General features: G+C 41.1%; 1 protein-coding gene across 1 annotated transcript in view; it reads left to right on the top strand.

The window, feature by feature from the left end:
• Positions 1-551: 551 nt before the first annotated feature.
• The window catches only part of xkr6b (XK, Kell blood group complex subunit-related family, member 6b), a 60,884-nt gene continuing 34,784 nt past the window's right edge, over positions 552-26,651 (top strand). The window contains exon 1 of the mRNA XM_072442062.1: positions 552-1,281. Coding sequence (XP_072298163.1) covers positions 743-1,281 — 539 coding nt within the window. The 5' untranslated portion in view covers positions 552-742. The remainder of the gene's footprint in view (positions 1,282-26,651) is intronic.

The following is a 26,651-nucleotide window of genomic DNA, read 5'->3' as shown; positions in this document are numbered from 1 at the left end:
AGGGCTTTTGAAATCCCCAGCCGTGTCGTAATCAAACTTGTGCCTCCAGCAAAGTCATGGTCACAGGATTGTCAAGGCTGATTCATGTAATACAATATAATAATCCGCGCCCTGGTATTTCTGTAGAAAACAAACAGAGAGTCCAGCACCACTTCAGCACCGGACAGCTCCCCCCGCCGCCCCCCAGAGGGTCACACTGTTTTTGGAAGGGAGGCAATCTGTGCTCCTCTCATTTCTCTCAGGTTTGCAGGAAATATGTTGTGAACTTGTAAAGGGGAGATCCAGAAGTTGAGCTAAAACAGCAGCCTGTCACGTGCATGGGACCCAACACTAGCTCTCTGATTGGAGCAAAGCTTTCATCAGCAGGTGGTCTGTGTTTGTCTCTCCTTCTTGTGATTTGGGTGCGTAACATGAAGGGCACAAACAAACGCGCAGAGCTCAGTGGCATTACATCATGACATAATATTGGGGGGCTTCACGCAAGACACTAGATGGCACCACGTGGAGGTGTAGTGAGGGAGTGAGGGAGTGAGGGAGTGAGTCTGAGCGCAGAGGAGGAGAGGGAGGGACACTGAGGGACGCCGTGTTCAGAGCGGAGCCGCAGAGAGGGATGCTGCTGCGCAGGTAGGGGGCTGGCTGTGTCCATGGCACCGACATTTTTTGGGGGGCCAAACAGGTGTCAGGGAAGTGTCGTCACTTGGGCCGGAAGCCGGACTGGGGGGTGGAGGCGTCAGAGGGAAAGATGGCAGCGAAGTCGGACGGCCGCGGGGTCGTCACCGGGTTCGCGCAGCTGCAGGACCTGGACGACCCTCGCGATGGCAGTTCGTTTCACATCTGCCACTGCTGCAACACGTCTTCGTGCTACTGGGGCTGCCGGAGCGCGTGCCTGCACTACCTGCGCAGGAAGGGGCGCGGGAAAAGGGGGGACACCACTCCAGAGCAGCGCCTCTGGCTCGACTGCCTCTGGATAGTCCTGGCGCTGGTCGTCTTCTTTTGGGACGTGGGCTCGGATCTGTGCCTGGCGGCGCACTACTATCACCGGCAGGACTTTTTGTGGTCTGGACTCACCTTGTTCCTTGTGCTCGTGCCCTCGGTCCTGGTGCAGATCCTCAGCTTCAGGTGGTTCGTGCAGGACTACACCGGGGGAGGACTGGGCTCCGTGGAGGGGCTCAGCAGCCGCAGAGCCACTGCCACTGTGCAGCGGCAGGACGCGTGCTGCCGCCTGTCCGTGTGGGTCTGGCAGACTGTGCTGCACGTCTTTCAGCTGGGACAGGTGTGGAGGTGAGTGACTGCACTGCATCTGAGTCTAGCCTTATAACAGTCGCATGAGCTGCTTATGGTTGAGTTCAAGTGTCACTGCACATCTGCTGATGGTTTAAGACTTACAGACTTACATTTAGGGTGTGATTGCCTTTTTAGTTTGTGCAATGGCTCTGGGTTCTATATTCTCCCCAGGTTTTTATGATGCATGGGGTTCAATTTCACTTTTTTCATCGTCCTAACTCAAGTCCGTGGGCTGCTGGTTCAGACATCTAGTTTCTCACATTGGACCTGGTCTGTAGTCTGGCCTGAGTGGCTCCTCCTACAGTCACCTGGTGTAACCCTGAGTGCAGCCTGACCGGACTCACAATGAGCTCCAGCAGCACTGCGCTCAGCCACTGTCTAATCACAGCCTCACACCAGGGACACCAGACTGAACCTCACTGGAAAAACTGCTAAATCCACTCCACTTTAGCCCTGCTGCATATAATACATTTCACTCTATTCGCTCTCCTCTGTCTTTCTCTGTCAATCAAACTTGTTGACCATAATTAGCTCATACATATTCCAATTCTAAGTCCAAGATTTTTTTCTCCCGTCGTTAGATAAATAAAAAAAAATACAAAATACAATCCCAACGAAATAATTTATAAGGGCTTATCCATTTCTAAAATCCATTGTGTCCGAAAATGATTGAATTTGACAGTTGATTTGATGTTTTCATGACATGGTATTTAGAACTGTAAGCATTTAGGTTCTGCTAGGTGGTCGAGTGGTTAAGGCACAGCACATGTATGACGATTTACTGCATGTCTTCCCTTCTCTCTCATCCCCCATTTCACACTAGGGCCAAAACATTCTTTAAAAAAAAAAAAAAGAACAAAGCATTTGGTCATTCATTCTTGTGATCTTGTGAGTGCAGTTTAGGTCAGATGTTTGGTTAAATCATAGAGATACTTCACAGTTTTGATAGCTTTTCCCTGCATTATTTTGCCCTTTTAAGTTGATTAGTCTTTAATGTTTTTAATCTAACAAAAATGTATTAAATAACTACAGTCCTGATTGTATTACATTCTATATTCCTGTTCCATATATCCATGTCATGTTTTCCCAGTCCCTGTATTTATTCTATTGGAGAGGCAGGTTGTATCCTAAAATTTGTGTCTGTGCCGTAGTGAATCGGTGTCTATGGCTGTTCCCATCGTTGCAAGTACAAACAGTTGCCTGATTTCACCCCAGTCTCTCTCTCTTTCTTTCTCTCTCTCAGCCACCCAGACGAGCATGTGTACCGCTAAACTAAACATTTTACCCTTGCAGACATGATGTAATCCATTTGCCTGCACTGACATTTCTGATTCCCCATTTGTGCTAATTGTAAGTGCACGGCAGGGCTACGGTTTCAAGTAGTAGTAGAAAAGAGCATGGCTGAAGCATCTGTGTTTAGGCTCGAGAGAGAGAGAGATTGAGAGCGATAGAGAGACTGAGTGAGAGAGAGAGATGTTTTTTATTTTGGTGCAGTCAGACGCAGTGGCTGGCATTTAATGGGAAGAAGTAACGCATGACGGCTGCTCGGAGATGGGTGCCAGCGGCTGGGAAAATGTAAAAGAGCGAGGGAGAGCGGGAGGGATGGAGAGTGGAAGGGTCAAACCATTAGTAATACACACACATGCACACGCACACACATATACGCACGCACGCACGCACGCAGACGCACGCACACTGACGCACGCACACAAGCTCTATCATTTCCAGGATTTATTCAGCAGCATGTCCACGAGCTCTGACCACTTTCTCTATCTTTGTCAGTGTCTTTCGTCCATTTGTTGTTGTCTCCAATCTGCTGTTGTGTTAATGCCTTGGTTTACTAAGATTGCCCTGATACGGTTAATAATAGCAGATAGGGCGCAGCAGTCACCTCAAGTGCAAATCAGTGCTCTGTTATTCCAAGCTGGTCTTTCCACAGCGAGTGCGTCCACTTTGCATTTCTCATCAGAGAGCTCAGGGGCTGTTGCATTGATCAGGGCAGGTTTATTTACTCTGTATGGATTCAAATGACCCTTCACCCACATCTGCAGGAGGTGGACATGCGCGGACACTGTACATATGTTCGGGTTTGCCTGGAGGAGATGGTTTTGCGCAAAGAAGTCTGTTGTTATTTTATTTATGAAAAGGATGTTTGCAGATAAATTATGTTTGAGTTTTTTTGATTTTTGGAGAGTTGAATAAATTAACCCTGCAGGTGAGAATCGGGCTGACCATATTTAAGTAATCAATTGAAACAATCCAGGTTTAAATCATAAGACAAATAATTGTGATTTTGATTTTTGCCGTTATTTAGCAGCTTTGTGGATAGTAGTAACTATTGAATAACCAAGTAATTAATCGGCTCTGTGGTCAGTAGTAGTAGTAATTGGAGCAGCAACATTATATGCCTGAAAAAAATCATGAGGTATTTTTTTAATACATTGTTTATTTTTTATGTTTATTTTATTTAATATGGGACAGTGCACATTAATCAACATGTGTTAGTCCAACATGTATATGTGTCAGAGTTAGCCATGCAGGCTAATTTTCATCTGCAATCCCATTGGCAGGTTGATGTAGACAGAAATAGGACATGTCACTGGCACAAAACACTCCATACACATGACATAAGTACAATGAGGATCAGTTAAATACGATACTTAATACATTTCACTGATAAAATAAGTATTGTATCAGTGAAATCTAACTCATTCTACTTGAGTTATATCATTTAAAGTGACCTTAACTGATGCAATGATGCCAGAAACGAATCTCCATTATTTTCTGTATAACTCAAGACAATACCAACAGAAATGTGCAAAATGTGCCTTCAAATACTCAATTACTTGAGGTTTAAAATGTGTAAAATAATCTATAATCCATAATATGATATGTATTTTAAATTTCATATACAAGCCATATCTGTGTCCCCCAACTCGAGGTAAGTATGTTATAATCAAATGTATTTGTTACTGATAACAGTTGTAAAGCTGCTTTATTCTTAATTACTACAACCATTGGACATGATTGCCAAGTTGTTGATATTATAATTTGATGTTGTGGTTCTCAAGACAGTTATCCAATCAGAAAGCAGAATAAATCTCTCATTTGTGTTGCCAGTTTTAAAGCTGAAATCCAGTGTGTTTCAAACGGTGCGTCCTCTGTCTGATCTGAATGGTCACTACCTAAATCCCAGAACCTGCACCAATCATGAGTCAGTGCTAGTGCGGCCTCTGCAGCTCAGAGAGGCAATTCTGGATGTTCTGAGCTGAACATGAGCCATGGCCTGTCCATAAACAGAAGGAGAAACACTTGTATGTGTCCTTTATATGCAGGTCAAGGCTCTGGCAACACAGGTGAAATTGTGATTGTAGTCCCGATTATACCAGTAAAAGCTACATTCATACATATTCTACAGACAGAGCGCAGTGCAGGGACAGTGGGCCCCAGGGCAGACCCTCACACAGGCTAGGAGAGGCTTCTCGGGTGGAGGCGTCTGAGGAGGAGCGGGTCTACAGCCTCAGATAAGAGTGTAGTGAGTGGCGATGTGCAGTCGATTGTCTTTGTTTTGACTTATATTTTGAATGACACATTTTTAAAGGGTAGAAATTGTAACTAATGATGATGAGTAATATGCAGTCCTTATATATACTAGCTACATACAGTACCTAGTATGTTATGCACATGTATTACACTATAAAATAGGAGAACACAGACTCTCACTCTCATGTAACTATGTTTTCATTTTTAACCATTTATGAGATACTTTTCCTTGTTGGGTGCTGTCATAAATCACAGATACACAATGTCACCTCATTCAGAACCCATTGTTTCCAGTTTATATTAACCTATATATATATATATATATATATATATATATATATATATTAGTAACCGAATGTGTGGTTGCGTTCATCATGACAGCTCCGGTCTTGGGGCAATGGGACTGTTGTCATGGAGACGACTCCCCTCGGACATGAGCCGCTCCAGTCAGGGTTCAGGGGTCAAACGCTGCTCTTGTCCTCTTAGTGAGTTTATAACCTCAGACCCAAGGGCAGCGGATGGTGTAGAGGTTGTTTATCTGTAAAATACATCTGTTGGACGCCGCATTTCAGAAAGGATCAGAAAGGGTTTATTGCCTTTGCCAATGAACAAAATTCACAAACTTGCTTTGGTGATTCGGTGCAACATAAAACAATGAACAATAATAAAGCAACATGTATGAATCAAAAAAGTCACACATAAAAGAAAAACATTTAAATCTACTATAGAATAAGAATAAAAGTAGGCTTACATTGTACACAACATTTCAGAGATCCTTTTCCTCTACACTGTACATTGCTTATCCCAAAGGCCCAAATTACAGTATATCTGCATATTAACAGTTAGGGCTGTATGATATTGGACTGCTAAGTACCGCAATATCCACATTACTGCAATATTTTAATGTTCCCTTGTATAAAATAAAACAAAACCAAGATTAAATCAAGGAAAATGAAGGCTAATAAGAAAAAAGAATTAATAAAATCGGACTTAAAATCTGTGAGATAGAGGAGCTTGATGTTATTGCAATATATTTGGTCTGTTGTAATATAGCTTATTGTGCCAATATTGCAATATCAACACTTTTGAGATATACAGTGTTGTGCAGCCTAACAACAATAGTAATATTACCTTCCACTATCGCCATCAAATAGTGTGTAGACTGAGCAATTCAATACATTTTACTGCAATGCAAGTTACTGTAAAACAGTCCTGGAGTCTGGAGCTCTGAAGTTTTGCGGATTAAAATATGAAATAATAAGTATAGATCTGATGTAGCTACCATCAGTTTATGTCTAGTGTTTTGATGTACCTGTTGGTTTTACTGTACTTTAGTCCAGAAATAAAAAGGTTGTAGCATCATGTCTAATTCCTCCTATGTGCCATTTTTAGTTGCCTCTGCTGTGCGCACCTTAGAAGCTGACATGTGCCACAGGTTTTACAGTGATCTCCAGTTAATTGTTGACAGAGAGGATTCCTTCGACTGTAATTCCTAGTTGCCACAGCCTTTTCTCTCATGTTGACACTGCCTCTGAATCACCGCTGTCTCCACAAGATTACACATTCCCCTCACACGCTCTCACAGAGAGGAGTCCTGGAGCTGCGATGGACAGCTTCATCAGTGCAAACCCAAATTAGAGCCTTCCTCAAAGAGAAGAGCAGCCTGTGTGGTGCCGAGGGGAAGTCCCAGCACAGATGGGCGGGCGCTGCCCCCTTTTTACTTTTAATGGGAATACTTTGTGTTTTTCATTTGGCAGATGTCTATATGTATTTAACAATGTTTGACTTCATTTAAAAATATACTGCCAATCACAGGGATGAATCTGATTCTAAAAAGGGCTATGTTCAAAATAGCCCAAAAATTTTACAAGGGATGTTGAGATTAATTAGTTCATTGTAATTATTCAGGTCACTATATATTTTTTCTAGCAAGGCCATGTTAACACTTGTACTTGTTTGGTCACAAGTTGTGCCCAATTTAATTCTCATGTAGACTTGATTTGGTCTTGTTCTAGTCCTGACCTTGTCCATCTTTAGTTCCGGGTTTAGTCCCAGTTTTAATGTTTGCGCATTTGTGAACGCATGCAATGTCCCTTTAAACGTTCCTGAGGGATACAGTTGGTTTAATAAAAGTGATATTGTTCTGGTATGAGTCTAATACTGACTATAATAACTATATCCATGGTGCTTTTTTTTATCACTGAGCATCAAATATCACAAATAACTTGGCATTATGTATTGATATAAATAATTTCCTCTACCACTCATGCAGCCACAGAAACTCTTATGGAGAAAGTCCAGCATCTGGTTCACTGATGACACTAGTGACATTTAGTGAATCTGCTGCGTAGAAAGTTTTGCTGTTATAAAACTTTGTGCTGCATTTACAACACTTTCCGCATGAGAAGTGTGTGGGCAGAAGTAGTGGCTATGACGAGTAATATTCAAATCATGGAGTTAATTTTTATTCTAATGAAACTGTACTCATTGCTCGAGTAAAAAGTATAAGCAAACACACTCATGAAAAGTGGTGAATGATCCATCTGCTCTGTTAAAGATGGTGGTCAGACCTGGATTCACACTCAAAAATCTAATTCATGGTCAAATGCAGCCAAATTAGGGCTAAAAATTGTCTAAAATTAGACTCAAGCCATTGATAAGGCGGCTCTAAATAATGATTTACAAAGGACAAAACAATGAATAGATTTGTCTCTATAAAACAAAATGCCACAGTTTGATATGCACTAGAGCCAATGCCGCTGTGGCAACTGATATTCTCAACGATCTCCCATCTGTTGTTGATGTGTTAATAGTAGGTTAATAGCAACACATCGATTGATGTAAAAAAAAAACGTTTCTACAAATAGTCAGCATTGCTTGTGTTTTCTATCCTCCAACGTCTTATGATATTGCATATCCTTGTTTGTCCACTTTCCTTATTGGAGCCAAACAAATTGTCATAACACTGGAATTCCATGTTAGGATTACGTTTTAATCTCGAACAAGAGCTGGCTCACCATACGGAGACGTCCTCACGTTTCGACTTGTGAGGCTGGTAAATATTAATACTGTCTGTGAAAGAGTAGCCAAAAGCCTTTCTTGGCGGATGGGACTGCCTGGAGTTGCCAAAAAAGGGAAAGAAAACAACAACAAAAACGTGTAAATGCTGTGATGCGAGACGTGGCAATGATGATATTATACAAGCGGCTGCCCCGGATGGTTCGGAGGTTACAGTGTTGAAAAGACAAAACATACAATTAGCGTTTGTTAGATAACACTGGTGGGTACATCTTGTTCTTTCTACAGTGATTGACAGCGGAGTCTATTTGGGCTTCATTTAGAGCGAGATAGGAGTTGAAAATCCAATTGTTTAAAGACAGAAAAACATCTCGTCAGCAAACATGTGTTCTGCTCAGCTTTTTGACAATGCATTATTTACAGACAGCACATTAAACTTGCAACGTAAATCAGGGAAACAACAATTTTCTCATTAGCGTCGATTACGGAGGACAACCACGCATCTCAGTCTCGCGAGTCCACAAAAAGGGCCCAATTATCAGACGGAGGAGAGGTGGAAAATAGAGGCAAAGTAGGATGTCACAGCAGGAGGGGCACAGACAGACGGGCTTAAATGATGGGGAAGTACAGCACTGAGACGAGGGGCTGCAAACAGGATTCAATTGCTGTTTTGTTTTTAGTGGCGTCAGAATTGGATTTCAAGTGGCGTTATTGAATTAGGAGCCACTGCTGGATAATGTTTGATTTGCCGTGCAATATTTCTGCAGTCATATGTATTTATGTGGGGACCAAAACGAATCAGTGTCTTTTGTGCTGTTGGAGACGTGTTGGAGTGTTTTGTTGTTGTTACAAACTGCTGATGCAATGAGGCCGGTGGTCTGGCAGAGGTGGTGTGTGATAGAAACCAACATGATTTATTTGTTCATGATTAGAGGTGGGAGAACAAAAATGTGTTGTTTTGGAGATAAATTGTATTATATAATTAAAACGATTAGAAATTACCTCAGAAAGAGACATGTAATCTCCCAAGATGATAAAGTGATATTTTTGTCCTTATCTGGTTATTAACTTTCTGTTTCATTCCAAAGGTGGTAGAATGACCGAGTAAAAAACCTGTGGGACTTCCAGATACAGACTGACCAATGGTAATGGCAAACCAACCAGACATTGTGGTGGTGGATAAACAGCAGAGGAAAGCCGTTGTGTTTCCCCGCAGGGGGAAAAATCAGGGAAAAGGAACATGAGCTTAAAGTAATTGTGTTGGGAGACAATCAGAGCATCGAAGCAGCTTTTCTGGAACAATATTTGTGGACATCAACAAAAAAGCATTTTAATGCTCCTCCAAAAGATAATTACAAATCCAGCTTTACTCTGGCTTTTGAGTGAACTCTGACCACCCGTCATGTCATTTTCATTCTTGGCTGCATTCCAGACATCCCACTTTTACAGTAAGGACTCGTGTAGAATACTGTGGACATTTAATTGTTGTCGGCATAACACAATACCAGTGTGAGGATTCATCCATGTCTTATTCTGCAATTAATTTAAAGTTGTAGTGTTTGAAGAAATTAAACCATCCTCAAAATACAAAACAAACATTGGATGCTTTGATTTTAAAGGTGAAAGGTGAAAGGTTAAAAGAGAAGATAATCTTTCTTTTATTTGAACTTCTATATTAATTCTACAAATTAGAGTAGTATGTTTATTCTTGCACTTTGGCAGGAGAAGGTCAATTTACTGACCAAAAAAAGTTAGATAACCTTCACCAACCTCACTATTTATATGCTTGTTCCCTGTAGCAAACACCTGTTCAAGGTGTTTGCCGTTGCTTATTCGTATCTTGAAAACCTGTTCTATTTGACCCATTCTGTAAACGGTAACAAATTGAAGTGAACAGACTGAACCAGGAATTACAGCTTCAAATATCTTCCCACCTAAGAATACACAAAGGTCCCGCTCTGAGCTGGATGAACCAGTGTCGATGAAGAGCCTTGATTACGTCCGATTTAACTGCTTTGGGCCAGCCTTTTGAGCACATAAATATTCTGTAATAGAAGTGCACACGACACAAGCCAGACGCGCAGAGGAATATTTAAGCACACACCGGCGGAGGTTAGCAGACAGGCGCTTGTTCCCTTATCACGTACGCAGACACAAAGGGTCATGCTTTTATACAGCGCTTCGTCGTGTCAAGAAATTACACATGAATCAATGCTATTACTTAACAGTCAGAGAACATAATTCAACTTAGAATATTAAACGACACAGAAACGTCAGTCTTTTGTGTGGCTTGCAAGGGAGAGGAAGGCTTAGCCGAGTCAAGATGTTGTAAGCAACCTGAACGACTTTCCAAAATCACTCTCAGCGTTCCTCCCTCTTACAAGTCATTTTATTAAAATCACACATAGAAAAGAAGGCGGGTCACATTTCTCATTGGTCAGCTTCACATTAAGGCACTTGTCTTTTACGACTCTTTGGTATTATCTTTAGAGATAAAAACCTTGGTGAATGTTCTACCCATCTGGTCCCCAGGATGGGAGGAACATTCCTCACGGCTGCTTCTACAACATCTTCACACATGTTATTAGAAAAACATGCCTTTCCCTCCCCCCAGGCTAATGATGCAGATCACTTTTAACACACAAATATAATCATATATTTACATTTTATCACATTTCCCTCCTGTTTATCAAAGCATTAGCCCACTTTCTCATATCCGAACACATCACTCTTTTCAGTTTTCAACATGTTTTTCATATTGGTGTGAACATAATACATTTTACACTCAAAGGGTCATGCACATTAATACTTGTCAGTTTCATCTTCTTCTATAGCTACTAAGGCATAACTATGATGCCCTCGGCTTGTGATTGCTTCTTCCACTGTACGTTCTATAGTGTGTCTACACATTGGTATGCAACAACATCCACAAAACACAAAACAGGCAATTATTACCAACAGTGAGGTCAGTACCGGAACCACGATACCAGTCCACCTGCCGAACCAGCTTTCTAACCATTCTGAGATTTTATTGTCTATTCCAGTGTGTTCTTTCATTTTTCTAGACATAGTTCTCAATTGTGAGAGAGTGTTTGTGACTGAGCCGTCCGCGGCTGTATTATTAGGAATGAATGTACAACATTGACCTTTGAAAATCGAACAAACTCCTTTCTTTTCAGCTAATAACATGTCTACTGCCATTCGAGTTTGCCACGCCATTAAAGCGGTGTGATGCAACTGTGACCCGAGAGCAAGTCCTAAATTGTGAGTCAGATTAGTCAACCTTTGTAATTGGAAAGACAGATAATTAATTCTGTCCACATTTTTGTGCGGCGTGATGGGAAATATCGCAGAGACAAGCGGAAGGCCCTCAAACCCTGCTGCTATTTGGTCAGCCAGCTTATACTCATCAGGGACTCCCCTGGGTACCCCAATAGAATCTATATACGTAGTATCAGGTGCTACTGGGAGCATACCAGATTGTCCACTAACGTCTCGCCTTGACCTTTCAGTATGGTTCTGGGTGATGCTTGTTATGACCGCGGCTGGCCACAAGAGCGATACATAGGCACAGAGTCCTACTCCCTTTGCTTCCAAGTGTCCTCTCAGCACGGTGTCCCCACACCACCACCATACATCCTGGCGTTGGGTATCCAAGAGACCTCCTCCCGCTATCTGCACAGTTAGGTTACACATATGAACTGGTACATTTCCCATCTTAAGGCATATTTCATTAACTTTGCATGTAGTTATGTTGTAGCAGACAAAAAAGGCGCTTTTAGGTAATGTAAACAATGGCGGTTGCATATTATTTGTCAATTTTGGAAATGCTCTGTCATAATTGGCACATAGTTTATTATTCATGGTTCTGTTGGCTAGGTGTTGGACGCATGTCGTGTTTACATTATCGCATCTACTAATAATAACTGTGGTCGTGCTGTCATGCATATTATGCAATCCCTTCGCAGAGGTCTTGCCACTGCTAATGCTTCTTGTATCCACATGTTTGTTGCAATATGTGCACCCGTTGCCATGTATAGAAAGGTGTCTGGCGTTAATTGCTTTTTATTGGTAACTATTATGGATCCCCGCATTGCCCTTCCTACTGTGTCTAGTGTCTGAGCCTGGGCCTGATTGCTTGAGATCGCTACAACACATACAAGAATATGACAGAATGGATCCAGAGCTCGTCCTGGAACCCACCAATACAGTCTGAATACTTCACATTCTGTCTTATTTTGATGATTGTGTAGATTTACCGTTATTAACACATTACCACTAGTCTGAGCCATTTCTATTTTACCTTTCCATCTTTGTGCGGCGGCTGTAGTAGCGTATGGCTCCCATGATTTTCCTGAATATGCCATTGTGTTTTCCCAGCTACTATCTTGCTGCCCCACCATCATATACATTTCATACTCTTCTACATCAATTTGATCAGTTATTTTCTTCCCCCTGTATTTCAGATCTGCGTATGGAATTTCAAAAATGTATGTTTCATTCACAGGTATACACAATTGTGGCATCCAAGTGGATGCTGATCTATTAGAACATGGGTTGGGTGCCCAGAGTACCTTTGGCTTGCTGTTTGTTCTCTCACGTGGCCCCGACTGTCCGATGCATAATACAGGTGTCAGCACCCATATTACCGCCGTCGCTGCGATGATGATAACACGTACGTCTTTTTGCTGTCTCTGGCTCCCGTTCATTGTAGCAGAGTGTAGCACTTTACGCGCTGTGGCCTCTGTGTTCACTGCATACAAAAATGAAGAATACACCGAAGTCCTGCGTCTTGTAGATCTTATGGATCTGCCGCTGTGTTGTCCGGCGCTGTGTTGTCCAGACATTTCTCTCACTTTCCCATGAGAGCACCCATGTTCTCGTCCCTCCAATGGTCGGTGTGAGGACGACACGGTGTGGCTCCGTCCACTGGCTGTCCCACTTGGATCGTCTCTGTAAACACCACATCTCCAACACGTTCTGCTGCGGTAATAAACAAAGTCTTTTCAACAGTTCAGTGTATTACAAACAGTTTTCTTGTTTTACAATTTTTTTTTTTTTTGTAATTATTGATTCGTAATATTTGTTTACACGTACATATCCCTCCTTTTTGAGATATGGAATTCCCATTTCTCAAACTACTACATTTAAACAAAATTAAATAATCCAGATAGTTTACAACGTTCACTAATCCAGGATGTAATCAAGGAAGAGATGGAATTGCGTCTGTCACTCCACTCCGCAATGTCACCTCTTGACCTTTCACAGTTCAGTGGTCACATCCCTGGCTGAGCCCCCCCCTCCACGGCGCTGGGCCCCCACCCTGTGTGTCTGTAATCCGACACTGCCTCTGCGATCTGTAACTTGTAAATCTGTTTTACCACCATTTGTTTCAAACTCCAAATGTTTAAAAATCTAAATGTTTCAAACTCTAAAAGTTTCAAACTCTAAATGTCTCAAACTCTAAATGTCTCAAACTCTAAATGTCTCAAACTCTAAATGTCTCAAACTCTAAATGTTTGGTCTCCATGTTTGCGCGCGTATGTATGTATGTATGTATGTATGTATGTATGTGCAATACAAATACATCAAACAATACTAATTATCTCAATAATTCCCCCGTTGAGCTGGCCATACGGGTCAGTTCACAACTTAGAATTCTTCACATAATTAATAATTTCACATCTCCTCTGTTTGTGTGGCCTGCATAAAGTCACCCATCTAATGTAATATGTGCTAATCTTCTATATGTGCTTCAGGTGAGTTTCAAACTCAATCTCTCACACCTGCTCATGTGGTGCTTTACAAACATTGTGTATTAGTTTGTTCTAACAAGTCTATATGTGTATTAACAAATCAAAACGATCCTAAACCTTCCCCTTGTCCATAAGGCACATCATTTTATCAGTCTAACCATCTCTTGCCTCCGTCCTGAGTCCTATAATGTTTAAGTCCTATTATCACTGGTTTTCATAACTTCTATAACGTCTAAATTTAGATGATATTGTCTAATTTAAATCTATTCAATTCTTGATTGAATCTCCACAATCCTTCAGGTATTTACATTAGAATGTCAAATTCTTTCCCTGTTAATTTTAACTTTTCCTATTACTCATCACGTCAACCCCCCCCTGAGGTGGTGTTGCTGTTAATTGTCACTGTGATACGTAAAGATAACGGACATCTTGTGCATCCTGTCCTCTTGCTAATCTGCTTTCTCCCTTCTCCTGTGTTTTCCCAGTCATTAGCTCGTCTGTTATCTTTGACTATCTGTCCCATATCCTCCCACCTGGCATTGTTTGCTTTAGTTAATGGCAGATGCCGTTTTTCCTGGGAGGACATTAGCAATGTTACGTTTTCACTCACGTCTACATCGCAATACGAGGTTCCCTCATGATAATACAGATTAGTTATTGTAATAATCTGCGGACCTAGTTTATTCACAGCTTCGTCGTAAGTCATGTCTGGTCCTGGTGTGGCTTTGTAACGCAACGTCATTTGTAACTGATCTCGCTTTCTAATGTCACGGGGGCTGGTTGTGTTTTCTTTTGCCAATGTCAACAGTGTGGTTACTATTTCTCCTGAGTCACCTGTAGGTAAATCTAGTGTCCATGAATAGTATGGCAATCCTGTCCCTTCTGTGACATATGCTCCGCTGATGGGTTCATGTAACGGGTGTTTTATAACGGTCATTGTCCCGTCTGTCAGAGGCACTATTGCCATTTCTAGTGCTGTTGTTAGGTCTCTTCCTAAAAGATTATGCGGACACTTTGAATCCATCACAGCTGTTGCTAAAATTTCTTCCCCTGTCTCTTCCCACCTAAATTTAGTAGGTACACTCAGTGGATTTCTTTTTGTTTGTCCATTTGCTGATATCATCTGCACTACAGCCTCCCCTGGTGCAGTCACACCTACACTGTCCGTTCTGCTCCTGTGTCGACTAAGAATATCAGTAATTTCCCATTTACCCATATCGTCACTTCAGGCCTGTGTTTATTGTTGACATATTCTAAATTTGGCATTTATTCGCCACATGTCCAGTTTTGTGACAGAGAAAACACTTTCCCAATTTCCAATCCTCCTCTCTTTGTTCCTCTCTTTTCTTATCTCTATATCCCCCTCTGTAACCTGTTTTTCCCCTTGCTCCCCTCTTTCCTACGCTTGTCTGAACGCATTCTTCTAATGGCACCATAACATACGCCTCTGTTAATTTACTTTTTTTCTGTTTTTCTTTTTCCACTGATTCTGCATGCACTGCTTGTTCTGTGAACTGTTCGAGTGTTCCTGTTGCCAAATGTACATAATTTTTCTTCAGCCACCATTGGATTTGGGGCTTAAGTCCGTCCATTACTGCTCTTTTCAACTGCTGCTGATAAACGCTATCAGCCGCCTTCTGGGATTCCACTGTTATCTTTAAATATCCCCGTAAGCCTGCATCTAAACTCTTGAACTGTTTCTCCATCCCCCTGTTTAGTTTGCGCTATCTTCAGGTAATCCGCCGGCCTCGTAAAATGTGCCCTTGCCCTGCCCCAAACTCCCCCTCCTGCTCCTTCTTGCAATCTGGCCATTGTCGTAGCCCCATCCCCCGGTACATCATTATATGGTCTAGCTACTCCTGCATTGAACGGATCCCAATTCCCCTTTAATTGTATCCAATGAAGGCCCAGATGTTGCATTAGGACCTGTTGTATTTCTGCCTCATTTAGTCTGTACTGTGTTATCAGGAGTGATAATTCATTAAGACATCTATCAATGTGTACATTTCGTTTCGTTACTCCCTCTAGAGCGGCCTTAACGTCACCTAAAGTCCATGACCTATACACGTATGTCGTCCCTCCCGCCCCGTCTGGGACTTCAATTGCTGGATATGCCTCTGCTGTTGAATATTCCTCACAGTATCTTTGAGGTTTCTTTAAACTTTTACGATCCCGCAACACTCTGCTCGATCCTTCCTTAAATGGATCAGCCTGCACTAATTTTGCTCCCTCTGGGGCATAATCTACGGGAACACTTAACGTAGGTAGTGCTGGATACAATTTTGATACTGGCTTTGGATAAGTATTATATGGAGGAGGACTTTGTTCTACCGGTAATTTTGCTTCCCAATTTTGAGCTCTTTTCTGTTGTCTAAAAGTTGACACACTCTCTTCGTCATGTGAATGTGCCTCTACTGCTTCCTGGATTTCCCCTGGTCCTGGTCCCGCCTCCTCCCCCGGCACCAGCAGTGGGGGTCGTCGCTGCGGCCAATTTTCCCCAATATTATCTTCTTTTCTAGCAACTGCAAAAATACCGGTTCTTTTTTCCAGTATTTCCTTTCTTTCTGCTCGTGATCTGGATTCTTTTAACCAGGCCTGAGCGGCTATTATCTGTTTTCCAGGGTTTTGTTTAGTTCTTCCCTTCATGCCATCATGAGTTATCAACCCTCCCATTAATCTTTCTGTCGCTTCTACTCCTAAAGTCCCATTAAACCCGTATTTCTTCCTCCATTTTTTGGAGAAATTTTACAGTTTCTGGATTATACTTGCGCATCCATTCAGCATCTGTCAGATCCTCATCTCTTTTGACCTTTCTTTTGTCTTTTGGTCTCACAGTTTGGGGTGACAATTCTGGCTCCATCATTATTTGGTCTCGGTCGTCTGAGAGAGATGCTACTTGCTTTACAGTCACGGTTAATGTCAAGCTTCTAGAGAAATTCCTTATTAGATTTCTCCGGACATAAACGTGGTGTTTAAGATTCACCCGTGACTGCAAATTTTAGATCTCTCAGAATAACGCCTTGTGACCCTTGTATGATTAATTGTGATTCTCACACTCGTTAGTGAATCACTTATTAATCCTCATTCACACATTCACACTTCCTTACTTACCACGCCCGTGCACAGCGCTTACATTCACTCGTCTTTATGTCAGTAACAAACTCGTACACAAAGCATACATTAAATCACTTTCGGTGAGAAACTTATCTCGTGGTGAGCAATTTAAACTCCCTGCTTATGTGAGAAACTTATCTCGTCCATAAGCTTACAATATTTCCTCAGTAATATGAAACTGGGTATTTCCTCAGTAATACCTAACTGCCTACAATATTTCCTCAGTAATATGAAACTGGGTATTTCCTCAGTAATACCTAACTGCCTACAATATTTCCTCAGTAATATGAAACTGGGTATTTCCTCAGTAATACCTAACTGCCTACAATATTTTTCCAGTAAATATCAAACTAAATGCATAAAACGTTTTATGGCTAACTCTTTTTCACACACAAAATTTTTCTGACCTCTTTGTCGTCTGTTCTCCGCTGACTCGAAACGACGGGCTGTCCTCGCGGAGAATGAGGCGCTGATGGGTGGCCACGGGAAAAGTGGACTTCCTTTAGCTGTGCACAGACTTCACCGATTTGCAGTTCACTCTCCACGAAGAACAGCTTGTCATCCGGCTCGAAGGACCACTAAAATGTCAAGAAATTACACATGAATCAATGCTATTACTTAACAGTCAGAGAACATAATTCAACTTAGAATATTAAACGACACAGAAACGTCAGTCTTTTGTGTGGCTTGCAAGGGAGAGGAAGGCTTAGCCGAGTCAAGATGTTGTAAGCAACCTGAACGACTTTCCAAAATCACTCTCAGCGTTCCTCCCTCTTACAAGTAATTTTATTAAAATCACACATAGAAAAGAAGGCGGGTCACATTTCTCATTGGTCAGCTTCACATTAAGGCACTTGTCTTTTACGACTCTTTGGTATTATCTTTAGAGATAAAAACCTTGGTGAATGTTCTACCCATCTGGTCCCCAGGATGGGAGGAACATTCCTCACGGCTGCTTCTACAACATCTTCACACATGTTATTAGAAAAACATGCCTTTCCCTCCCCCCAGGCTAATGATGCAGATCACTTTTAACACACAAATATAATCATATATTTACATTTTATCACATTTCGACACACAGTCTTAGTGGTAGCAGCACATTCACTTGCCCTGTTTCTCGAGGCGCCCGGATCGGAAACACGTGCCGCAGCCAGTGGACGGTGTACCCCTGTCTCCCACTTTGTACCACACTGGCTACTGCGTACTCCAAGGTCCTCCTGTGCACCCATGAGAGAAAGAAGAAGAGAGGGAGTGACAGAGGAAAAGAGAGAGTGAGGGTGTTAAGTCTAAAACGGTTAAGTCTAAAACTGGCTGTATGATGTAATGCACAAAGCAAATGTGTTATCCTGTAAATTTCGCTGTGGTAGGTGAAACATGTGCATTTTATCATAGGAAAGTAAAGTTCATGTCAAAATAAAGGGGACATATTATGTGAAATTGTCTTTTATGAGCTTTTAATCATACTATTATCATACTAATTTTGCAAGTGTTCCTTCATCGTCAGTTTACTGTAAATTCGAATAAGTTAATCCGAAATTGCCCTGCAATTGAGGCTTGAGTGCTCAGATTTCACCTACCCCCCATCTCCGTCCACTACTCTGTACTTACTGCAATTATTTGAAAACAATCAGGCAGTAGGTCATAAAGAGTATTTTGTGATTAAAAGAATGTGTAGCCACGTGGGGATTTTCAGTTATGAACAGGAAGTCATTGAACCGGTATCTATCATTGATCCGTTTTTAGATCAATATTATGGTTTATAATGAGCATAATTAAGGATGGTCCAATATCATTTTTTAAATTCCAATGCTAATATTCGATAAATGTCTTGTGGCTGTAAAACCGATTTTAAAATCAGGACAATGACCAAAACAATTGTTATGTTATCAAATTAACTTTTCCCTTTTGTAAAAATAATAACAAATGTATTTATTTGGAATAACCCATAGCCTGTCCCTAAACAAAATGTACAATAATTATGAAGATAAACATTGATATATGCAATACTAATTGTTCAGAAAAAGCATCATATGTCGTCTTTAAAGATGGCCTTATATTTTGTTCACTGCATTTAACAGGGTGCATCCTGGTCCGGAGTACTTGATATGGATATGGAGTGATATGATAGGAGAACCTGGAGAAAAAGAGAAAACACATACAGCTTTTACTGGAGTGGTCAGAGTGTCATGGATACTGGTTAGTTCAGTGCAGGGACACAATCATCTATTGTGCAGTTTTATTGAATTGTGAATCTCATATTGATGTCTTATGTAAAGCTCCAAGAACCTCATCATCTATTGATCTGTTATACCCATTCACTTCTCAAAAGAGTCCTCAATCCTCATCTTCATTATCATTATCTTTCCACTCTGTAAAAGCCCCTTCACAACAATCATACACTTTTATCTCATCACGATGCTTTGTTTCGGGATCGGTCGCATGTCTGCCTCCCTCTGGGACTGTTCTTTGCAAATCCAATTGGAATCCACTGAGAGACCAAACTGTTCCCTTGTACTGACTGACCTACTTTGTGTTTCTATTGCACACACACAGCACAGTGAGTGGGCATTAAATGCCCATCTGTCCATGACAAAACATATTTGAGTTGCTCTCAAATGAAATAAAATAATGTAGGCAGACTTTAGTAGATGTCTCAAAAACCATATACTTTCCTGTCAGTTAAATTCTACATCCTCTGGAGACTGGACTTGCACTCAGCACTAATAAGGAGAGATAATACATGTTGAACACAGAGGATTGACTTGCAGTTTAAATGTGCTGCTGTTAAACTGTTTGCTCTGGTGCCTTCTGTCACTGGTGTTGCATATTTGCAGAACTTATGTTGGATTTATTGACTTATGTGACTTAGTGCTGTGTGTTTGCACATTGTGTTCCTGTGTGTGTTCCTATATTAATGGCTACAATACTTCCAATCTCCCCTTCGTTGTATCACTACTGTAAACCCAGCATATAATGTTGTGTCTCTCTTCATACATTCGCATTTTAGTTGCTTTGAGGAAATTATTATAGACCCAGAGGCGCTGCTCTTGTGAAAACCCTCACAAAGGTGATTTTTCATCCCTGGCCTTTAATGACTCCATTTTAATACATTTACTATACTCTTCTTCCTGTTGTAATGGAGCGACCTCCTCTCCCTAGTGCCCTATTTGAGATCATGTGTTTTCGTACCACAACTCTCCATTTATTGGCCTGCACATCACCGTCTCTGCTCAGCTTTATGTTTTGTGGTATAACAATAACTTTCTTTTGTTAGTGTTTTTGATATGCTTTGATTGCCTTACTATTTTTTTAAAACAAAGAGACATTTTGCATATTTAGTACAATTTATAGGTAAAGTGCTTCTCTGTGTGTCCCATTTACAAAATGGTTTCTTAATTATGTTGAGTGTGTAATGTTTTTTATTGTATATCTTTTGTAATAAACCTGATGATGAGATGTCAAGATGCACTGGTGAATGAATGTGTGACGTTAGCAGAGTGGCTAGCACTCTCGCCTCACAGCAAGATTCCCCCCATGTCTGCATAGATTTCCTCCTCCCATTAACCCAAAACATGCACCATAGGTAAAAATCCTCCAGCTATATTAGTTCTGACAACACCTCCTGACTAGTTGCCCCAGCAACATTGAAGGATGGGTCAAATGTTCCCTGACAGGGACAATAAAGTGTACCTTAACCTTAACCATGTAGTTCCTTGATGTAATGCACTTTGAGTGCCTTGAAGGTAGATCATTTTATGTGACCATTTAACTGCACCCAAAGAAAACTTATACAAACATAGCGCATTGTGCACTCTGCTGAGAAGGTGATCGGCTGCAGACTTCTATCTCTGCAGGACCTGTACGTCTCCAGGACTCTGGGACGAGCAGGTCGGATCACAGCCGACCCTCTCACACTGGATACGGACAATTTCAGCCACTCAGGCAGGAGGCCACTCCCCTCAGACAGGAGGCCACTCCCCTCAGGCAGGAGGCCACTCCCCTCAGACAGGAGGCCACTCCCCTCAGGCAGGAGGCCACTCCCCTCAGGCAGGAGGCCACTCCCCTCAGGCAAGAGGCTACGGTCCATCCGGACCAGAACCTCCCACCACAAGAACAGTTTCTTTCCCTCTGCCGTTGGACTCATGAACACTTCTAAACACCAGCCACTTCAACTATGATATAATCGAATACTCACTGCACTCTCCACTTTCTGCACTACATCTGTAAATTCAACTGTAAATGTTGTGTACATAGTAAGCCTATTCTTATTTTTGTCGTAAAAGAAGATTTAAATAGTTTTTCTTTATTGCCTGCGCTTTTTGATTTTATATATGTTATTTTATCATTGTTCATTGTTTTGTGTTGCACCGAATCACCAAAGCAAGTTCCTATGTTTTTGAATGGCAATAAGCCTTTTCTGATTCTGACATAGGTAAAACCGCTGTGCACTCTTAAGGTGAGTTAACATGCTGCATTTGAGGAGATATTTGGGTGAATGAGAGCTGAAAGACTGACAATAGTAGCAAATAGTTCTCATTATGTAATGTTTGGACAACAAAGAGTGAGACATGATTCTGGATATTGAATTACTCCTAACGAGAGGAAGGTAAGCTGTGGATTTACAAAACAATGCTAATAAATGATAAGTGGTTTCTTTTTCTACTGGTTAGATTTGGACTGTACTGCATTTTTTTATTTTTTTTTAATGATGTGATTTCAATTACAACCCAAGTAATTGTGATTATGACGTTTCCATAATTGAGCAGCCGTATTAGCTGGTAATAGATATTAAGGAGGAGATTTGGTTCACAGTGATATTGAGGCAGAAGACGACGATACAATGTTCTGCTGTAGTCGGGAATGAGCCATTTGTGATATTTAAATAGCCCACTTAGCCAATTGTCTTGTTGGTATGAGTGAACCTACACTTGTGCCGAAAAGAGGGATGAGCGTTTGTATCTGGTGCTCCCTCTTGACTAGTTAAAGTCATGATGATACCTCATTGCTCTGTGGTGCCACTTTAAATGCCTGCGTTTCTCCCTTCGCTGTTTCACATAAAACCGTACTTGACCTCCATTTCTGTCAAAAGAAACTGGAGCATCTGGCTGCTGCCCCATTACGACTGTGCTCTGCCTCCTTCCCTCCTCTTTCCCTCTCTTTCCTCCGATCTGCTGCCTTTTACTCCCCACAGAGCTTCTATTCACATCCTCCTTTTTACCTGCTCCTCACTTCTTCACTTTGGTTGCAGCATAAACGTCTCGTCTGCTCCACACCTTGACCAGTTCACGAGTCAACCTGTGGCTTAATAGCCGCACTCCACTGCTATTGCTGTGGATCTATGGCTTTTTACTCTCACTTATTTATGGACCGTTGAAGAGCATACGCACAATAGGCAGGATCAATACTGCTGTGGAAGGGAGCGGTATAACCACAATCGGAAGGGTCTATACAAGTGAACGAGCCACATTTCACTGATTTGTGAGTGTACGCGCTGCATAGGCTTACATTTATTTATTTAGCTTTATTTAACCAGGCAAAAACACATTGAGATTGACACTTCTTTTTGAAGGGTGACCTGGGCCTAGAGGAACACAAAAATTGTTGTATGATAGATCTTTTTACCACCAATTCACATTTAGTAAGCATGAATAGGCCTATTTAAAATAATGTATATTTAATCTAGTCAAAAGTGAAATTTAGAAATGAATAGATGAAAAGCTAAAAGGTATAAGTAGTTTGTGTCTGAATCTGTGGCAGGACAAATATGATTGAGAGTAATCATATTCTGTATTAAAAATACTGATCTTCAAAATGCAGAGCAGTGAGCAGTGTCCACAAGCCACAACCGAAAGATAAAACTGTTAAGAAATGGAATAAGAAGGACTTCTGAACATTCAGGTTTGTGACAGACTGACATGTACTAAACACCAGTGGTACACACAGTCAATGGTCACATTTATATAGCGCTTTTCTACCATCAAGGCACTCACCCATTCACACACACATTCACACACCAGATGTACGCAGACACTGGGGGTGTGTCAGGTTAAGTGTCTTGCCCAAGGACACAACGGCAGTATTCACATGAGTCAGCTGCGATCGCACCACCAACCTGCGGGCCAGTGGATCTGTCCGCTCTGACCGAGCGGGGAGTCGAACCGCCGACCTGTGGATCAGAAGACGAGCCATGGTTACTGAAGTCAAATATGATTTAGTAAAGTATATGTAAGGCATTATAAGTGAGGACACTGGACACACATTGTTGTGTTTTATTCATGTGTGAGAGAAGCTGCCTCAGCAGCACCACATTGAGTCTAATCATGGCCGACGCTCCCAGCGTCATTGATAAACAGACAATCTGCGCTTATAAATAATGAAAGAGGCCGTTAGTTTCACAGTGTCACACTGCACTGGTTCTCTTCTCATATGTGCACACTTACGCACTGTTAGTGAGCTACTCCTCTCTGAGCAGTGGGGAAACAGCGTGAGGGCTTTATAGTCTGTGTTCTCACAGAACCTGCCACTACAGTTCAGCACAGGCAGAACAGAGAATCATGCTGCTTCACATCAGAAATATGGAAGTTAGGAAATAATTGCTGGTTTTCTTTAGACTGGCTACTCTTGTCAAGAAAAACAAATTGCTTTTGAGTTTTGTGTAATTTGGACCGTTAACAATGACATTCTGTGTTTAACATAAGCCAACCAATGAATATATAACAATGTTTGAGTGCAGTTTGACAGGTGCAGACCCTCCAGTGTCCTCACTTATAATGCCTTACATATACTTAACTAAATCATATTTGACTTCAGTAACCATGTCCACCAAGATCACAAGATCCATCGGCCACCTGCTTTTCTCTCCTACTATTTATGTGAAGAGAGCAAATGAATGACACAAGAGGTGTGAATGTAACCGTTGGGTAACACTTCTGGTATTAGGCATGCACTGCTACATGCTGCTCATTTCTCATGATGAGCATCATTGAAAGGTTTTATCCCTCAAAAGAAAAAAACCCAATTGTTTCCGCTATTATTTTGATTCTAATTATCAATAAACATAACATTTTCGAAAAATTCCATCATGTCTATCATATCTATGTTTAGATACAGCAGTTTGACTTTTTATCCGTGAAACTCTTACCTTGAGTATTACTATGAATGTATTACTATATTGTGAAGGTCGTATTAAACGTTTCTGTATTACAGTATATTGAGTATGCTTGCACATGTTGCATATTCTTTTCATGATATATTGCATAGTTCAATATTAAAGTCACAAGGCTTGTCCAACCAGAACAACTGTGTTAAATGGTAGTTCCTAAATTGTGCTATTTATTATTATTATTATTATTATTATTTTTTTTTTTCATTATTATTGTTCACTGTTGGGGGATTCCTTACACCTTAGACTAAAAGGACCAAACCAACTCATTTGATGACAATGTCATAGCTCTTGATACATTTTTTCCCCCCGTAATCCTCCTGATTTTATTGCTTCGTATTTTTCCTTAATTCCATCTCGACTCGCCCTCTCTCAGATGTGCCGTGTATTGTTCTACTTTCTTCTCCCTCTGCAGAGCGGTTTGGAAATATGCAGTCAGTGAGATATTCTGAGCCAGCGTGTCTGAGTGGATTAGTCCGGTCTTTTTTAAGGGACGAAACAGTTGCTTCTGCTGCTATTCTCTCTCTACTATGTGATCTCTAGAAAGCTTGAGCTGCAATAAGGGTAAATAAATGCAATGTAATTTTGTCCCCATAAAATACTACCAATATGATTAAATATTAAAGTATACGGCTCTAATATGTGCTACCACTTTTACCTATTTCTAATAATCCTGTAAAAATAACATTGGCTGATTCTATTTGACATTGCAAACTTCATGGAGTAATTGGTGCTTTTTAAATCCACACTTAAATCAATATATTAACAAAGGTGTTGCATGATATCTTGTTTTATAACCGTGTTCAGTATGAATACATTCTTGCAGCTTTTTTGGTCAATTGGATGTGGTCTTTTCTCTGAAGGATATGCAGCATTTCCACATTGACATTGGAGAGTTTTAAAGAATTGTGTCTTGGTTTGGAGTGAGTGAAGTTGTTTATTTTTTTCGTTTCTTCCCACGCACTGCCATGGGAGATTTTCTGCTGCTATTTGTCTTTTCTGGCCCGACAAATCTCTCCTCTGTCTCACCTTCCCACTGGGCCCGAATATATCTACTCTTGTGCGGACCGAAAGTGAATGAAACAAAATATGGATGGAAGCCGTCATGCGCTGTCGGCCCACTACAGACTGGATCAGCTGGAGCCAGACTTGTATATTCTCAGGCCTAATAATAAATCCTGTTTGGCAGCTTTCCTTTAATGCTGCTGCTCAGAGGATCGTCAATTATCACTTACTGGAACCAGCCACATGTCCTCATAAGGTCTGTTTCTGGTACTTGATCACATCTCAATCTGCCTGGAAGCAATCAACATGCTTCATCTTTGTTATATTTTTTGTCCTGGGTAACTGTAACCAACATGAGTTTAGGATAAGACCACTTTGAAGTAAATAAAAGATACCGAGAGGTGCAATACCAAAGGTTTCCCAATATTACCTTTACATATTGCACACTTTTACTTTTTGCCTCGTTGCAGCTTCCTTACAGAAGACCTATTGTGCTTTTGTCTGCTATATAGTTATAATCTATGACACTCGTGGAACATTATTTTATTTTGGATATTTTAAAGCGCAGTACTCATCTGAAACAACTTTTTTTGCTGACTTTACGATTCGTCACAGTAAACGCCATTACAACACACAAGTGCTGTGCTGCCGATTACAGCTGCAGTTCAGTCAGCATGAAACTGTAACTGTTATTTAAAATCTTTAGTCTTTCTGGAAATTTGGGCTAAATTAAGATAAAATACCCAAATAATGCGTGATCTTTAGATTTCATTGAGCTCTAGTGCATGACCACAAAGTTCGTGCAGACTAGTGAGTTGTAACTATTGATTTATTGACGTAATTTGATGAATTGTGGTGCAAAATAGGAAGTATATATAAAATTTTATATACTACCATTTTAAACTACAGAAAAAGGGTTTAAGATATTTTCCTATCCCCCGCCAATGTCAATCAAAGGTATAGTCATTTAAAAAAAAAATATTATGTAAATTTACTGCTATTTCAAAATACATTAATAAAGTTGAAGTACATTTTAGTGGTCCAAGAAATTAGAAAGCATTTGAGGAAACAAGAAACTGAATACTCAATAATGTAACTGGCAGATAACACTTTGTGTTCTGTGTTGTCTTTTATTTAACATTTATTTCCACAAATAAGATAAGATAATCCTTTATTGTCCCACATGGGGAAATTCCATTGATGCAACGCAGGAAGATACAGAGATAGATACAGAAGAAAAGAACAAATAACTTATAGGAAGTTTGAAAAACACTCTCAGTAGAAGATCTCTTATAAAAATCTTAGGATGTCCGACGGGATAACGTGACGATCTCCGGGTAAGACGACTGTTCTCCGCAGTTTCATTAGTTCCTCCTTTGTGTAAACGCGGTACGGCGCCGGCCGGGGGGGCTCTGGGGGGCCGGGGGGGCTCGGAGCCAGGGCACATCGCGATGACACGAAAACACTCAATCCAGCCGAACAAAGTCAAAACAAGTTGAATTAAAGCGATTCCAGTGCGTGTCCCGATCATTCATGAAGTTCCTCTTTTATATAAACGTGTACCGGCGGCGGCATACTGTACGTCAGGACGGCCGGAGGGCGCGGGGGGGGCCGGGGGCTAGCTCAGAGCTAGCGCACATCACGACGAAAACACTCAATAATCCAGCCGAACAAAGTCAAAAACAAGTTAAATTAAAGCGATTCCAAGTAAAGTAGATTTTTTTTTTTACAAAATACAAAAGATAAAGCACAATAAGTGTGAAAAA

The sequence above is a fragment of the Eucyclogobius newberryi genome, unplaced genomic scaffold (assembly GCF_026437365.1).
Source record: "Eucyclogobius newberryi isolate DKJ021-1_F unplaced genomic scaffold, fEucNew1.0.hap1 SCAF_1, whole genome shotgun sequence".
Lineage (NCBI taxonomy): Eukaryota > Metazoa > Chordata > Actinopteri > Gobiiformes > Gobiidae > Eucyclogobius > Eucyclogobius newberryi.
This window is presented reverse-complemented; position numbering and strand designations above follow the sequence as displayed.